Here is a 17,296-nt window from a genome sequence, read left to right as displayed (position 1 = left end):
GCTGGGTGGGCTCTGTGTGTGATGGTTCTGGGTGGGCTCTCTGTGTGTGTGATGGTGGGATCTGTGTGTGTGATGGAGCACCTGGGCAGGTGTGGCGTTGACCGCTGAGGGGGCCTCTGTCCGGAAGCCGGCAGCCTCTCACCTCGCGTCCCTGACTGAAAGGACCGGGTCCAGTGACCGCCGGGGCCACGCCTGCGCAGCTCGGGCCGCGTGAACCCTCCGGTCAGGTGCGGCGGTCACGCGGCAGCGGGGGCGGGGCCGAGCGCGGAGCGGAAGTCAGCACTGGAGCGTGGAGGAAGGACGTGCCTCCAGCCAGTGAACGCGGCGATCGCCAGGAGGCGTGGCCTGGCCGCCCCGCACCAGGCCGCGGTTGGCCAGCGCGCGGCGGGGGGCGGGGACGGCGCGCGTGGCCCCGCCCACTCAGCTCGGGGCGGCGGCTCTTCCGCAGGTAGGCGGCCCGGGCGCTTCCGGCGGCGCCGAGGGAGCTGTTGCCGGGCTGTTCCGGGTGTGTAGGAGCTCAGTTCGCCGCCGGCCGGAGGGCGAGGCGTGGGCGGGAGAGGGATGGCCCTGCTGGCCTGCTGGGGGTCTTCGCTCCGGCCCCGCTGACCTGCCCGGGGTCCTGTCCGCGGCTCCGGGGTTTCTAGCCTGAGGCGGGGCTGGGGCACCGGGGGCAGTGCCCGCAGGGACGCCCCTCCGGGTGGTTCCCGGCTGAGCCCGCAGGGACGCCCCTCCGGGTGGTGCCCAACTAAGCCCGCAGGGATGCTCCTCCGGGTGGTGCTTGGGCAGCCTGAGCCCACAGGGACACCCCTCCGGGTGGTACCGGGACGAGCACGCAGGGACGCCCCTCCGGGTGGTGCCCAACCAAATCCGCAGGGACGCCCTCCGGGTGGTTCCTGGGCAGCCCAAGCCCGCAGGAGAGGTGTGAGGAGCGAGCAGCCTCTTGGTTTTCCTGGCTGGTGCTTGGGCCGGATCCTCTGCACCGGGTTCCTGGCTGGCTGTGTCCCGTGGGGTGCCCCCCGTGCGTGGGATGCAGAGCTTGCTGAGTCACATCTCGGGCAGGTGCGAGCTGCTGTGTGGCCGGGGCATGGCGGGGCCCAGGCTTGCTGCTGGCCCCTGCTGCTCCCGGGTGACCCCTTCCTGCCTGTGCTGTTGACATGTTAATATGAGCCGTGGTGGCCCCTTGTGTTGCTTGTAATTTGTCCTTGCCTTGTCATTCTTTTTAAAATATTTTTTGATAATTACAAGTATGACAAACTATGCTTATGGTCTGTGACACACACAGTCTTTTGAAAGGTGGATATAAGGGAACTTCAAAAAATGTGTATAGGACAGTGAAGGGGCTGGAGAACTGGCCTGGCTGCCGTGGTCAGGGTTCACAAGTCCTGTGCTGCGCTGAAGACCCCTCACCCTGCACACCCCAGCCAGCTCCCTGCACACCCCTGCCCTGCTCAACCCGACCTGCTCCCTGCACACCCCTGCCCTGCTCAACCCGACCTGCTCCCTGCTCGCACCTGCCCTGCTCAACCCGACCTGCTCCCCTGCTCGCACCTGCCCTGCTCAACCGAGTCCCTGCCCTGTTCACCCCTGCCTGCTCCCTGCACACCCCTGCCCTTCACACTCAACCTGCTCACCCCTGCCCTGCACACCCCAGCCTGCTCCCTGCTCTGCACACCCCTGCCCTGCTCATCCCGACCTGCTCCCTGCTCGCACCTGCCCTGCTCAACCGAGTCCCTGCCCTGTTCACCCCTGCCTGCTCCCTGCACACCCCTGCCCTGCACACTCAACCTGTTCCCTGCCCTGCACACCCCAGCCTGCTCCCTGCTCTGCACACCCCTGCCCTGCTCAACCCAACCTGCTCCCCTGCTCGCACCTGCCCTGCTCAACCGAGTCCCTGCCCTGTTCACCCCTGCCTGCTCCCTGCACACCCCTGCCCTGCACACTCAACCTGCTCCCTGCTCTGCACACCCCTGCCCTGCTCAACTCGACCTGCTCCCTGCTCTGCACACCCCTGCCCTGTACACTCGACCTGTTTCCTGCCCTGCTCTCCCCTGCCTGCTCAACCCGACCTGCTCCCTGCACACCCCTGCCCTGCACACTCGACCTGCTTCCTGCTCTGCACACCCCTGCCCTGCTCAACCCAACCTGCTCCCTGCACACCCCTGCCCTGTACACTCGACCTGTTTCCTGCTCTGCACACCCCTGCCTGCTCAATCCGACTTGCTCCCTGCACACACTCTGCCCTGCTCACCCTGACCTGCTCCATGTTCACCCCTGCCCTGCTCCCTTCCTTGCTCACCCCTGCCCTGTACACCCTTGCCTGCCCCCTGCCCTGCATACATTCTGCCCTGCACACACTCTGCCCTGCATACCCTGACAGGCTTAGTCACAGGTGCCTCCTTAGGATACTTTAATGGCTTTTATCTGACCTAGCCCTGGCAGTTTTTTTTTTTTAAACCTATTATTTATTTATTTATTTATATTGGGAAGTCAGATATGCAGAGGAAGAGAGACAGGGAAAGATCTTCCATCCAATGATTCACTCCCCAAGTGGCCACAATGGCTGGAGCTGAGCCAATCTGAAGCCAGGAACTTCTGGGTCTCCCGTGTGTGCAGGGTCCCAAGGCTTTGGGCCATCCTTGACTTCTTTCCTAGACTATAAGCAGGGAGCTGGATGGGAGGTGGGGCTGCCTGGATTAGAACCAGCACCCATATGGGATTCCAGCATGCAAGGTGAGGGCTTCAGCAGCTAGGCTGCCATGCTGGTCCCTAATTGTGAGAGTAAACCAGCAAATGGAATATCTCAGGCTGTTTTTTTTCTGTGTGTCTTTCTATTAATCATAAAAATACAGAGTATAGTCTGGCATTATGGCCCAGTGGATAAACTGTGGGATGCAAAGCCAGCATCCCGTATGGCTGCTGGTTCAAGTCCCAGCTGGTGACTTATCTCGGCTCCCTGCTAATGGCCTGGGAAAGCAGAGAAGCCACGCTGAGGGCTCGGCCCTGCACTCTTGGACACCCACATGGAGCTCGCGGTGTGGCCTGCCTCGACTGGGCTCTCTGGGCCAGCTAGGAGTAATCCAGTGGTTGCAAAATCTGCATTTCTCTCTGTAGCTCTCCCTGTGTATTTGGAACTCTTTCAAGTAAATAATCTTTTTTGGAAAAAACAAAATTTCCATGAACTTTCTAGAACCCTGCCATATTTGTGAGGACTAATTCAAGCTAATTACTATACATGTTACTGTCCCATGCATGTTTGTGTAGAGTGAATGGTTCTCACATGTATTTCATGATCTGATAGAAACTCAGAGGCTTGGCGACTCCTCACCCCCCCTGGCCACGGGCTCATTTTTTCCTAAAGTACTACAATGTTATGTTTCCTGTCATTTCACACCTAAAGCTTAACACTGTACTGTATGGGAATGTGATGATGTAGGGAGCAGAGGAGGACGTGGAGTGAGCCTAGTGGATGACGGTGTGATGACGTAGGAGGACGTGGTGTGAACGCAGTGATGACGGTGTGATGACATGGGAGGATGTGGTGTGAGCGCAGTGATGACGGTGTGATGACGGAGGACGTGGTGTGAGCGCAGTGATGACGTGGGAGGACGTGGTGTGAGCGCAGTGATGACGGTGTGATGACGAGGGAGGATGTGGTGTGAACGCAGTGATGACGGTGTGATGACGTGGGAGGATGTGGTGTGAGCGCAGTGATGACGGTGTGATGACGTGGAGGACGTGGTGTGAGCGCAGTGATGACGGTGTGATGACATGGGAGGACGTGGTGTGAGCGCAGTGATGACGGTGTGATGACGGAGGACGTGGTGTGAGCGCAGTGATGACGAGGGAGGACGTGGTGTGAGCGCAGTGATGACGGTGTGATGACGAGGGAGGATGTGGTGTGAACGCAGTGATGATGGTGTGATGACGTGGAGGACGTGGTGTGAGCGCAGTGATGACGGTGTGATGACATGGGAGGACGTGGTGTGAGCGCAGTGATGACGGTGTGATGACGGAGGACGTGGTGTGAGCGCAGTGATGACGAGGGAGGACGTGGTGTGAGCGCAGTGATGACGGTGTGATGACGAGGGAGGACGTGGTGTGAGTGCAGTGATGACAGTGTGATGACGTTGGAGGACGTGGTGTGAGCGCAGTGATGACGGTGTGATGACGTGGAGGACGTGGTGTGAGCGCAGTGATGACGGTGTGATGACGAGGGAGGACGTGGTGTGAGTGCAGTGATGACAGTGTGATGACGTGGAGGACGTGGTGTGAGCGCAGTGATGACGTGGGAGGACGTGGTGTGAGTGCAGTGATGACAGTGTGATGACGAGGGAGGACGTGGTGTGAGTGCAGTGATGACAGTGTGATGACGTTGGAGGACGTGGTGTGAGCGCAGTGATGACGGTGTGATGACGTGGAGGACGTGGTGTGAGCGCAGTGATGACGGTGTGATGACGTGGAGGACGTGGTGTGAGCGCAGTGATGACGGTGTGATGACGAGGGAGGACGTGGTGTGAGTGCAGTGATGACAGTGTGATGACGTGGAGGACGTGGTGTGAGCGCAGTGATGACGTGGGAGGACGTGGTGTGAGTGCAGTGATGACAGTGTGATGACGTGGAGGACGTGGTGTGAGCGCAGTGATGACAGTGTGATGACGAGGGAGGATGTGGTGTGAACGCAGTGATGATGGTGTGATGACGTGGAAGACGTGGTGTGAGCGCAGTGATGACGGTGTGATGACGTAGGAGGACGTGGTGTGAGTGCAGTGATGACAGTGTGATGACGTGGAGGACGTGGTGTGAGCGCAGTGATGACGTTGGAGGACGTGGTGTGAGCGCAGTGATGACGGTGTGATGACGAGGAGTAAGTTGGCGTACTGTTATTCAGGGGTGCTGCACAGGCTGCTAATGCTCATGAACATGTCAGGTTTTAAACTCACAGAGATGGAGTTTTTCTGTGTTGTGTGTACTAGTTATCACAGAGCAGAGAAAATGTGGTAATTGTGTTTTTTGGGATTGGTTTCTTTCATAAGCTGATGGGTCCATTTGGATCCATTTAATTTAAATAGAGTTTTCCTTTTTTTTCTCCAGCCTAACTGCATTACGAATTCGTGTGTGCCACATTTTCTTTATTCATTCTTCAACTGATGGGTAGCTGGGTCGACTCCGCAGCTCGGCTGTTGTGAATGGGTGTGCTGTGAACATTGGTGCAGGTAATCTCTGCTTTTGTTTGAATTTGTTTCCCATTGGGTCAGGAAGAATCTCAGGGCTGTGTCCGTTATGACTCCGCTGGCGTACATTCCCAGCAACAGTGGATTAGGTATCTCCTGCACGTCTCTGTTCGGGTTTGTTGTGTGGTGTTGGACGACAGCCGTTCCCGTGGGGTGATGTGGAACCTCATTGTGGGTTTATTTGCATCTCCTGGTGCCTGGGGACCGAGTGTTGCTCAGGTGTCTCTGCCCGCCTCTTGGATGCTGCAGTTTGAGAAGCGCTTTGCAGATCCTGCATGGCACAGTTCTGTCAGTTGTACCTTTCTGCAGTACAGCATCTTCCCCGCTGGAGGGAGCCCCACCGGCTCCGGTGCTGCTGTCCTGCAGCGCGTCCCAGGCTTCCTTCCAGTATTTACGTTCTCAGGTGGTTGGTTCAGGCCCTTTATTCATTCAAAGTTGGTTTTTGTAGAGGGTAAAGAGCAGGGATCTTATTTCTTTCCTTTTCCTTTTCTTTTATTGAAAGATTTATTTTTTTTTAAAGATTTATTTTTATTATTTTTTCATTGGAAAGGCAGATATACAGAGAGGAGAGACAGAGAGGAAGATCTTCCGTCCGATGATTCACTCCCCAAGTGAGCGCAACGGGCCGATACTATGCCGATCCGAAGCCAGGAGCCTCTTCCAGGTCTCCCACGCGGGTGCAGGTTCCCAAAGCTTTGGGCCGTCCTCGACTGCTTTCCCAGGCCACAAGCAGGGAGCTGGAAGGGAAGCGGGGCTGCCGGGATTAGAACCGGCGCCCATATGGGATCCCGGGTGTGCAAGGCGAGGACCTTTAACCACTTGCGCCACCGCGCCGGGCCCAGAAAGATTTATTTTTATTGAAAAGGCAGATCTATAGAGAGAAGGAGACACAGAGAAAAATATTTCCATCTGCTGGTTCACCCCCAGGTGGCTGCCATGGCCAGAGCTGAGCTGATCTGAAACCAGGAATCAGGGACTTTTGCAGGTCACCGAAAAGGATACAGGGTCCTGGGCCCGGCGCGGTGGCGCAGTGGTTAAGGTCCTTGCCTTGAACGGCCCAGGATCCCATATGGGCACCGGTTCTAATCCTGGCGGCCCTGCTTCCCATCTAGCTCCCTGCCTGTGGCCTGGGAAAGCAGTGGAGGACGGCCCAAAGCTTTGGGACTCTGCACCCACGTGGGAGACCTGGAAGAGGCTCCTGACTTCGGATTGGCTCAGCTCCAGCTGTTGCAGCCGCTTGGGGAGTGAATCATCGGACAGAGGATCTTCCTCTCTGTCTCTCCTCTCTGTATATCCGCCTTTCCAATAAAAAAAAAAATCTTAAAAAAAAAAAAGATACAGGGTTCCAAGGCTTTGGGCCGTCCTCCACTGCTTTCCCAGGCCACAGACAGACTGGGAGCTGGATGGGAAGCAGGGCTTCAGGACAAATGTTGCAGGTGGCATCTTTCCCTGCTTTGCTGTGGTGCCAGCCTGTCCTACTCTTGACATTGACTCCCCTGGGAAAGGTCCTTGGCTTTAAGGACTCAGACCTGGGCTGTGTGATTCATCAGTCCAGCCCCGTCTGCCCACTTTACCGTTTAGGTCAGTAAGCAGGGGTGTGAGCAGGGTGTCCAGCCCGGTGCTGGGGGGAGCTGACTGCCCTGTGCAGTGAGGGGGAGGGTGGCTGCCCTGTGCAGTGAGGGGGAGCTGACTGCCCTGTGCAGTGAGGGGGAGCTGACTGCCCTGTGCTGTGAGGGGAGCTGACTGCCCTGTGCAGTGAGGGGGAGCTGACTGCCCTGTGCAGTGAGGGGGAGGGTGGCTGCCCTGTGCAGTGAGGGGGAGGGTGGCTGCCCTGTGCAGTGAGGGGGAGCTGACTGCCCTGTGCTGTGAGGGGGAGCTGACTGCCCTGTGCAGTGAGGGGGAGCTGACTGCCCTGTGCAGTGAGGGGGAGCTGACTGCCCTGTGCTGTGAGCGGGAGCTGACTGCCTTGTGCAGTGAGGGGAGCTGACTGCCCTGTGCTGTGAGGGGGAGCTGACTGCCCTGTGCTGTGAGCGGGAGCTGACTGCCTTGTGCAGTGAGGGGAGCTGACTGCCCTGTGCTGTGAGGGGGAGCTGACTGCCCTGTGCAGTAAGGGGGAGCTGACTGCCCTGTGCAGTGAGGGGGAGCTGACTGCCCTGTGCAGTGAGGGGGAGCTGACTGCCTTGTGCTGTCTTGGAGTTGGGGTTCCAGGGGAGCACAGGAGGAGGCCTGCCTCAGAGGCCCTTCCTGCTGTGCCCGCCCCTCCCCCACAGCCTTCCCCTCCCCCCTGCCACCCCCCGCCCCCCGCAGGCCTCATGAAGTGTGTGCTTTTATCTCTTCTTTCTCTTCCTTCCAGAAACTTTCGGAAGAAGGATATGTGTTTTCCAACCAGAGCCCTGCACTGGCCCGCTGTCTCCTGAGATTTCTGCAAGTGTTGGCTGTATTCCTGTAGGTGCTGTTTTATTTATTCAGATTGGTTTAATTATTTGAGGGGATAGGGGGAGAGAGAGATCTTTTCTGTTGGGTGGTTCACTCCCACATGGCAGCAGCCAGGGCAAGGCCATGATGAAGCCAGCAGACTGGGGTGCCCTCTGGGTCTCCCCAGTTGCATGCAGGGGCCCCGGCACTTGGGCTGCCTTTCCCTGTGTTACCAGACACATCAACAGGGACCTGGATTGCCAGTGGAGCAACCGGGACTTGAACCAGCATCCATATGGGCTGCTGATGCTGCAGGGGACAGGGTGCTCCCCACATCCCAGCACTGGCTCTGCGGGCAGCTGTTTGGAAACCTGTTGCCTGATTAGTCTTTTTAAGATAGTTATTTGAAAATCAGGGCTGCAGAAATAGATGGGGCTTCCATCTGTGGGTCTCTGACCTGGTGACCACAGCAGCCAGGGCTGAGTCAGACCATTGTCAAGGAAATGTCCAGGTTCCCCGTGTGGGTTGGGCCCTCTCACACTGCTGTCCCAGCCCAGCAGGGAGCTGGGCGGAGCCAGAGATGGACTGGCACTCCCACGGGTGCCGGAGGGTAGAGCAGCGCCCGAGCTGCCGACCCTCCCTGGGGACTTGGGTGTGGTGGCCGCTTGGGCTCGGTCTGCCTTCCCAGTTCTCACTTTTTTTTCTTAAAGATTGATTTGTTTTCATTGGAAAGGCACATTTACAGAGAGAAAAGATCTTCTTTCAGGTCTCCCATGTGGGTGCAGGGTCCCCACTGCTTCCCAGGCCACAAGCAGGGAGCTGGATGGGAAGTGGAGCAGCCGGGATTAGAACCAGTGCTCATGGGATGCCTTTGCTGCAGAGCAGAGGGCTAGCCAGTTGAGCCATCATGCCAGCCCAAGCCTCGCTCTTGAACTCCCGGGCTTTGCAGGCTTCTAGTCCTGTCCTCTTGGCGACCTGGTAGGATGTCCTGGGGCTCCGGGTGGTCACTGTGCCTGCGGTGCTAGGAGGCGGTAGGGAAGGGATGGGACCCGGCACGCAGGGACGTCTCACACAACAGGGGGCACAGAGAATGAAGCTGGCTGCCTTGTGTGGGGGGTGTGGGCGGGAAGCTGACTGGGCCTTGGAAGGTGCCCTGGGGGCAGAAGGGCACAGCTTGTGCCCATGGCACACAGCACAAGGAAACGTGCAGACACCCTGTTCTGTGGTGCATCCTTGGCGGACATACTTGGTGTGTGTCTGCCCCGTTCGAGGCGTGAGGGGGTCGCTGGGCTGGTGGCGATGGGGACTGCCTGGGCCTGTGGTGGACCTGATGGCCACTGCCCAGCGCAGGGCACTCCCCCGAAGGCGGCAGGGATGTTCCCCTGAGAACAAGTTCCCGCACATGCGCACGCCCCACGAGTTAGCTGCTGGCAGCCAAGGTGCTCAGGAACTGAGGAAGCGTCTGTTGTTGTTCCAGATCAGAGGCGGCCGTGGCTCAGCGGGGAGGAGGCCACAACCTCAGAAATGAGCGCCACATCCTGCGTGAGGAGTGAGTGTGCGCCGAGCGGGGCCTGCCGGGGTGTGCTCAGGGTGGGGTCACGGACAGGTGTCCAGTGACTGCGCTGGGCCCATTGATTTGGTGTACGGAATCTGTCTTGAAGAAAATGCTTCCTCCAAGTTGTTTTTCTGTTTTTAAGATTTATTATTTATTTTTAGGTTCCCAAAGCTTTGGGCTGTCCTCGACTGCTTTCCCAGGCCACAAGCAGGGAGCTGGAAGGGAAGCGGGGCTGCCGGGATTAGAACCGGCGCCCATATGGGATCCCGGGGGTGCAAGGCGAGGACCTTTAACCACTTGCGCCACCGCGCCGGGCCCTATTATTTATTTTTATAGAAAGGTAGATTTATAGAGAGAAGGAGATACAGAGAGAAAGATTTGTCCATTGGTTCACTCCTCAAGTGGCCTCAATGGCTGGAGCTGAGCTGATCCAGAGCCAGGAGTCTGGAGCTTCTTCTGGGTCCCCAGGCCTTAGGCCGTCCTCGACTGCTTTCCCAGGCCACAAGCAGGGAGCTGGGAGGGAAGTGGAGCTGCCGGGATTAGAACTGGTGTCCACGTGGGATCCCCACATGTGCAGAACAAGGATTTCACTACTGAGCCATCATGCCATGCCTTTTCTCCAAGTTTTTATTATAAAAACAACTGGCAGGGCCTGAAGTATTAGCCTAGTGGCTAAAGTTCTCGCCTTGCATGTGCCGGGGTCCCATACGGGCACCAGTCCATTTTCTGGCTGCCATACTTCCCATCCAGCTCCCTGCCTGTGGCCTGGGAAAGCAGTCGAGGACAGCCCAAAGCCTGGGGACCCTGCACCCGCATGGGGGACCCAGAAGAAGCTCCAGGCTCCTGGCTCTGGACTGGCTCAGCTCCAGTTGTTGCGGCCACTTGGGGAGTGAACAAGTGGATGGAGGCTCTGTCTCTCCTTCTCCCTGTAAATCTGACTTTCCAATAAAAATAAATAGATCTTAAAAACAAACAAACAAAAAAGTGGTGCTTCTAGCCCATTTAGAATGTGATAATTATTTAATGATTAGTTTGTTTTGATTTGGAAGGTGGGATGGCAGAGGCCTCAGGGAGAAACGGATTGTCTGTGTGTTGAATCAGGGTTAGTGAGATGTGAGTTTGCAGTGGGGCTGTGGAGTGTGACTGCCTGCTCAGGGAAGGTCCTACCTTGCCCGCCCTCTCCCAGGGCACGGCCGCCTTGCCCGCCCTCGCCCGGGGGCACGGCCTTCTCAGTGCTGTGACTGCATTTGGACAGTCCTCCTCACCCTGTGTCCTCGCTCCATGTCTGCCCGTCCAGGTGACTCTCATGGGGGACAAAGTCAAGAGGGCGTCTCACCCAGGGTCTCAGGGGTGTGGACGTGGCCAGTCTCACCCAGGGTCGCAGGGGTGTGGACGTGGCCAGTCTCACCCAGGGTCGCAGGGGTGTGGACGTGGCCAGTCTCACCCAGGGTCTCAGGGGTGAGGACGTGGCCAGTCTCACCCAGGGTCTCAGGGGTGTGGACGTGGCCAGTCTCACCCAGGGTCGTGGGGGTGTGGACGTGGCCAGTCTCACCCAGGGTCGTGGGGGTGTGGACGTGGCCAGTCTCACCCAGGGTCTCAGGGGTGTGGACGTGGCCAGTCTCACCCAGGGTCTCAGGGGTGTGGACGTGGCCAGTCTCACCCAGGGTCTCAGGGGTGTGGACGTGGCCAGTCTCACCCAGGGTCGTGGGGGTGTGGACGTGGCCAGTCTCACCCAGGGTCTCAGGGGTGTGGACGTGGCCAGTCTCACCCAGGGTCTCAGGGGTGTGGACGTGGCCAGTCTCACCCAGGGTCTCAGGGGTGTGGACGTGGCCAGTCTCACCCAGGGTCTCAGGGGTGTGGACGTGGCCAGTCTCACCCAGGGTCTCAGGGGTGTGGACGTGGCCAGTCTCACCCAGGGTCGTGGGGGTGTGGACGTGGCCAGTCTCACCCAGGGTCTCAGGGGTGTGGACGTGGCCAGTCTCACCCAGGGTCTCAGGGGTGTGGACGTGGCCAGTCTCACCCAGGGTCTCAGGGGTGTGGACGTGGCCAGTCTCACCCAGGGTCTCAGGGGTGTGGACGTGGGCCTCAGGAACATCAGAGTACAAGTCTTACTCAGCTGGGCGCTGGACCCCAGGCCTCCCTGTCATGGCTGGCAGAGCACGGAGGGCACTCCGTGTCACAGCCCTCTGGGCTGACCCATGTGTCTCAGGGTACCCCTGGGAGTTCTGTGCCAGGGACAGCTTGGGCGCTGCTGGTAAGTGACAGGGCCGTGTGTCCCCAGAGCTGGCCCGGCCCCTGCTTGAGGCCATCAGCGACAAGGACCCTGTGGTGCAGGAGCAGGTGTGCGGGGCGCTGTGCTCCCTCGGGAAGGAGCGGCCAGTGGAGACGCTGCAGGCCTGCGAGGAGTTCCTGCGGCAACGGGACAAGGTACCTCATACCCCCGGGTCAGGTCCTGGGGCCGCCCCTCAGCCTGTGCCTCCAGCAGGTGGAGGCTGGTCGAGGAAGCCTTCTGCAGGTGGAAGCTCCTCCCACTCCCTGTGCTCTGGGGATGGCCGGGTTCTTGCCTCGGGGAGGGTGCTTGGCCCCTGTGGGAGAGCTGGCCTGAGAGCAGAGGGCATGGCACATCTGCTGAGCCCCCGGTCGGGGCGAGCTGTCTTCTCCATCCACTGCCCATTTAGCTGAGCTGTGAGAGGTAGGCACATTCCTGCAGCCTGTGCTGGCCCTGGGCTCAGAGCTGCCACCCCACGCTGGCTCCAGGCCTGACGTCCTGCACCTTCTGGTTCTTATTGAATGAGAGTTTGCTCTGTAAGGGCCCTGCAGCTGACTGTCCTTCCTGGGATGGGCTCCCGTGTCCCTGCACAGGTGGCCTGGTTCTGAGTCCGTGTTTGGCCACCTTGTGGAGGACGCGACTTAAGGTCAGACACGCCAACATCTGGAGGGATGTGTAACTCAGTGTGGCCGAACTAGAGACTGTTCTTACGGATTGAGAGGGGATGCAAGGATGGGTAGACTGAGAGCTGCCCAAGTTCCTCTGGGAACTGGGGCTTGGCTGTGCCCCAGAACAGGAGCCGACTCAGCCCACATCTGCCACTCCCAGGGCCCTCCTTGGTGGGGAGCCAGGGTGAAGGGGGCACCGCGGGGCGGGCGGGGTCCTTTTTGCTGTAGTGGCTGCAGGTGTCCTAGTTGGCCCGACGTGCGCCTCGCTGTGTCTGCGGCCGCCTGCAGGGGGCGCCCGGCCCGAGCGCCTGGGGTACTGAACAGTACTTCCTGTGTCCAGGCTCAGGGGCCTTTGCCTTCAGGACTGGCAAAACCCAAAGTGAAGCTCTCCAGGGGCCTGGCAGAGGGAGAGTGTGCGAGCTCATTCCTAAGGTCTCCGTTCGGAAGCAGGCATGGCTGTCCTCTGGCCCACGCAGTCGTGGCGGGCAGCAACCCCCACCCAGGCCGGGTCCCTGACAGGCGGCCTCCTGCCAGCCTCCTGCAAATGGCTTCAAGGTGAGACCAAGACTTGCTGGCCGCCTGCTGCTGGTTCTGTCCTCAGAGCTGCCACCCTGTGACCTCCAGCCATGCGGTGCGTTCTCACCCCAGCTGTTCTCAGGCTGGCGTGCCGGGGTATCTCCCAGGCTGGCACGGTGCCTTTGGGGACAGGTGCGGTGTGTGCTGTGGCTAGCCCTGGGTGTCCAGACTATGGCCAGTCCGTGCTGTGCTTCCTTGGGATGAGCACCGTGCAGGGGTGGCCAGAGAGGAGGAGGTGATAGGATTGTGTGCAGGGTGGCCTGGGCCTTGTCAGAGCCAAGGCTGGGCATGGGGGGCTGGCAAGGCCGGGGCAGGGCCAAGGTGCGGGCTCAGCAGGGCCAGGCCGCAGGCAGGAGCGGCAGCCTTGTGTGCCTGGCAGCTGCTCCCCTCACCCTGCACGGTGGCCTCTGGCACACCCCCATACAGCGACTCCCGGGCACCGTGTAGTTCACAGGGTGCCTCTCGCTGCCCTCCTCAGCTGACACCCCCGTACCGCGCGATGGTCCTGAGGGCCATGGGGACAGTCCTGAACAGTCACACGGGCAAGCTGGATGAGGCCACGGCCAGCACCATCCTCCAGCTGGCGTCCAGTGAGATGACCAGGACCAAGGTGCGTGCCCCTGCCCTGTGGCCTTTACTGGCCACTGCCTCCCAGCCCGCGTCTGTGCACCCCCTGCCTGGAGGGTGCAGGCTGTCCCTCTGGCTTTGGGCAGGAGCTGGTTGGAGACTGGCAGCCGGCGGCGAGCAGTGTACTGGTGGCTGTGGGCAAGCATTTCATCAACCCTGTGATGGAGGAGGTGCTGAGCAAGTTGCAGCCGGGGCTCCTGCCTCACCCGCTCGTGCTGCAGACCTTGGCTGGCCTCTCAGTCTCCAACGGTATGCTGCCCTCGGGGCCTGGTGCCCGGCCTGTGTGCTGGGCGCGCGGGCAGGGGCCGGCTGATGCCCTCCTGACCACCCTGCCCTCACAGTGTTTGGCACAGTGCCCTTCTTGCCGTCCATCCTGAGCACCATGCTGCCCATGCTGGGCATGGCCAAGCAGGACACCATGAGAGCTGTGCTCTGCTGCGGTAAGAATGCGTGTGGCCGCTGCCCGCCTCGCCCCTTGCCTGGGGGCCGTGTGGGGTCTGGCGGGGCTACAGGAGGGCTGCCAGACGCAGGCTGGGCGGGAATCCGCATCCTCGGCTTCGCAGCTTGCACCTGTTTCTCCCTTAGCCCTGGCTCCCTGTGACTGCAGTGTCCAGCCTTGAGGACAGCAGCTCCTTGAGCTGTGCAGGCAGGGCCGTGCGCAGGGCAGGCAGCCCCCCAGGCGTGGGACAGCCCATTTTACACCGTGGGCTCTTCCTGCTGGGTCTGGGCTCCTGTGGCTCCGAGGACCCTGGGGTGTGCCGAGCCCTGGACACTCAGTCCACGTGCTGACCCCACACCCGCACACAGTGACCCTTGGGCACCAGCAGAGTGGTGGGCCTCCTGCTGCGCCCCTTTCCCCACCAGCTTCTCTGCCTTCATGTCCAGCGGCTCCTTTCAAAGACCTTTGGCTGAGCGACAGAAGTTAGATGAGAGTGGGTTTGGGGCAGGGTCTCCAAGAGCTGTGGGATTTGGGGTGCCTATGTGACAAGAGTTTCCAGCTGGGAAACACTGCAGGAGTTGCACAGGGTGACCATCTGGGGGAGGTGGGCCTGGATGGTGGAGTGAGTGGCCTGGGACCATGAGGCTGCTGGTCCATGTCAGGCTGGCACTGAGCTCTCCACAGCACTTCTGAGCCTCATGGCTCTGGTCCCTGTACCTGCTGCAGGTGCACTGGGGGGGCCTGCTCCCCTCGGCCGGGATCTGAGGGTGAGGACGCAGCTTTGGGGAGGGAGCCTGGTGTGCGGCACTGCAGGTCATGTGTTGCCTGGAGGAACACAGGACCAGGAGCCCGCTGCGTGGGCAGCCACAGTTCCAGCCGTCTCGCAGAGTAGGAGAGCACGCAGGGGGCCATGGGGGGGGGTGGTTGCGTAGGCTGTCCAGGGAGAGAGAAGGAGATGGGCTGAGCTTCAGGGACTGGAATTAAGCAAAGCAGACGGTGGAGGAGTGGGTGAAGAGAGGCCGCATGCTGGGGCCCAGAGCCAGTCCCCCGAAACCCTAACCAACAGCACTTCGGGGTCTGAGCTGTGCAGAAGCTGCTGGCCAGGCAGGTCCTCTGGGGTGCCCAGGGCACTGTCCTGTGGATGGCAGTCTTGGAGGAGCTGAGGGACGGGCTGGGCTCTGGGCAGCCCAGTGGGCGGCTTGAGCATCCTTGTCCAGCCCGGAGTAAGAGCTCACCTCAAAGGCCACCAGGGGCAGGTGCCAGGGGGAGAGGGCGCATCTGCTCCCAGGGAGCACTAGGGGAGGTAGGGAGGACCTGTGTGTGCGATGGATGGGGGAGGCCAGTGACCGAGCCTTCCTGCTGTGTTGACTGGCTACCCTGCCCCACCCCTGCGCTGGGCGAGGCGAGGCAAGGAGATGCCCTTGGCCGAGGCCCCAGAAGCAGTTCGCTTGCTTCCTTCCTTCCTTCTGAAGCTCTTTTTCTTTTTCTCCTTTCTTTTCTTTTCTTTTCTCTTCTTTTCTTTTCCTTTTCCTGCCTCAAGTGGGCATGGCCAGCTGGATCCTGGGCCCAGTTCTCTGCTTGCACTGTCTCCTCCTGGGCCTGGAGTCACCCATAGAGTAAACAGCAGCTCCAGGAGCCAGGGCCCGAGCCCAGTGCTGTGTGGCTGGATCTGATGCAGCTCTCAGAAACGAGCCTGGGGGCTGGGTGTGCGTGGTGGACAGTCACGATGCCCGTGAGGCACGTGGATCCTGCTCGCCGTGCTGGGACTCCGCGTCCCTTAAGCCACGCCGGGGACCTGGCTTGGGTCTCTCCCAGCCTGGCTGGGGGCGTTTTGGGAATGAACCAGTAGATGGAAGATTCTGTCCTTTTGCTCTGCTTTTCAAGTAAAAAGAGACTTTTGCAAACAGAAACAAACAAACAAAAACCAAATCCTGCAGGGCGAGGAAGTGAGAACAGCAAGGAATCGTGAGGAAGTGTGGGGCTCTGTGGCGGGGCTGTGCGGCTGCTTGGGCTGGGAGTGTCCACAGAGCACCTGGAGGGAATGGGCTGCTTCAATCCCTGTGGCAGGCGTAGGTGGACCGGCTGCTGCCACAGCGAGTGCTCCCCTACCTGGGCCGCCCCGGGAGCGCTGCTCGCTGACACAGATGCCTGTCTCCAGAGTCAGTGCTTGCCCTGAGCTGGGCAATGGGGCTGATACGACTGTGTGCCTTGCCGGTCACATGAGTGCCACGTCAGCATGGGAGGACCCTTTGGATGTTTGTGTCTGTCTAGAACTGTAGCCTGTGCTACGCTGTCTCAGTTCCAGTTGTGGGTTCAGGGAGGTTGGCATCCCCAGCGACAGCCAGGCCTGGGCCAGCTCAGGGACGTGTGCAGCAGCTGAGGGTACTGCAGGGACCCTCCGGTCCACTTCTGTGGCTGTGGGTGCTAAAGCATGCAGTGTCTGAGTCATGGGGTGGAAGAGACCGCCTCATGTCCTGGACAACGAGCCGTCAGGGTCTGTAATAGGAGAGCGTGCAGGGAGCCTGGCCTCCCGCTGCTGGGCGGAGGCACTGTGAGTGCGGCAGGCTGGGTCCCCAGGACCACCAAACCCCTCAGTCCTTGGGCAGCAGACAGCAGGGACAAGTGGTGCTGGACGCATCTTCGTCCTGCAGAGTGACACATGGTGCAGTCAGGGGGACAGCTGGCACTGCCACGGCCACCTTGGTGACCCACTGCTGGGGCTAGGATGAACATGCTGATGCTGGCTTGCACCAAAAGTATAGTCACCATCCTTGGCTGGCAGCTGCCACACAAACCAGATTGTAACACGCTCTGGGAGCTCCTGAGGAGGCAGGTGACCAGGCAGGGTGCTGCTGGAGCCTCAGCGCGGGGTGGGGGGGCTTAGATTAGCGCCTCAGCTGCCAGCCTTTCGCCAGCCTGTGGTAGCTGGAGTTCCCTGGAGAGCCAGCAGCTCCTCGTTCACTGTCAGGGTCAGGCCAGAATGAGCCCCTGGCCTGCGTGGAGGCCGTGCCCCTGGCCTGCGTGGAGGCCTCGTAGAGCAGTAGAGGTGGGTATGAGCCCAAGGCTTCTAGGACTGGCAGGGTGTAGAGCACAGCTGGATCCGCTTCGGTGAGTCGGGTGATGGGAATGGCTGGAAGGAGGGTGAGAGATGGCTGTGAGCTTGTGGAGGAGCCAGAAGTCCTGCGAGCCCTGGGCACTGCCAGGGGATCCACCGAAAGTCCTGCGGCCTGGGCACTGCCAGGGAGCCACCTCATGGTTCTCTTGTGCTGGATTCAGTGGTTTTTCTCTTTCATATTTACTTACTTAATTGAAAGAGAGGTTGGTCTGCAAGTGTTGGTTCACTCCTCAGATGGCCAGGTGACACTCAGGAGCCTGGGACTCTGTCAGCTCACCCCAGTGGGTGCGGGACCCAGACACTGCTGCCCCTCAGGGTGTGTGTCAGCAGGAAGCCGGCTCAGAAACTGAACAACAGGGTCCACGTGGCCATGAGTCTACACATGGCGGCTTAACCAGCTG

General features: G+C 60.0%; 1 protein-coding gene across 1 annotated transcript in view; it reads left to right on the top strand.

The window, feature by feature from the left end:
- The first annotated feature begins 469 nt into the window (after positions 1-469).
- The window catches only part of MROH1 (maestro heat like repeat family member 1), a 43,155-nt gene continuing 26,328 nt past the window's right edge, over positions 470-17,296 (top strand). Inside the window, exons 1-8 of the mRNA XM_040991634.1 lie at positions 470-505; positions 5,092-5,213; positions 7,585-7,680; positions 9,124-9,195; positions 11,483-11,628; positions 13,193-13,324; positions 13,428-13,590; positions 13,683-13,781. Coding sequence (XP_040847568.1) covers positions 9,171-9,195; positions 11,483-11,628; positions 13,193-13,324; positions 13,428-13,590; positions 13,683-13,781 — 565 coding nt within the window. The 5' untranslated portion in view covers positions 470-505; positions 5,092-5,213; positions 7,585-7,680; positions 9,124-9,170. The remainder of the gene's footprint in view (positions 506-5,091; positions 5,214-7,584; positions 7,681-9,123; positions 9,196-11,482; positions 11,629-13,192; positions 13,325-13,427; positions 13,591-13,682; positions 13,782-17,296) is intronic.

Source organism: Ochotona curzoniae, unplaced genomic scaffold (genome assembly GCF_017591425.1).
Source record: "Ochotona curzoniae isolate NIBS_2020 unplaced genomic scaffold, NIBS_Ocur_1.0 contig_65, whole genome shotgun sequence".
NCBI lineage: Eukaryota > Metazoa > Chordata > Mammalia > Lagomorpha > Ochotonidae > Ochotona > Ochotona curzoniae.
Note: the sequence above shows the minus strand (reverse complement) of the source record. Positions and strands in the feature narration are given on the sequence as shown.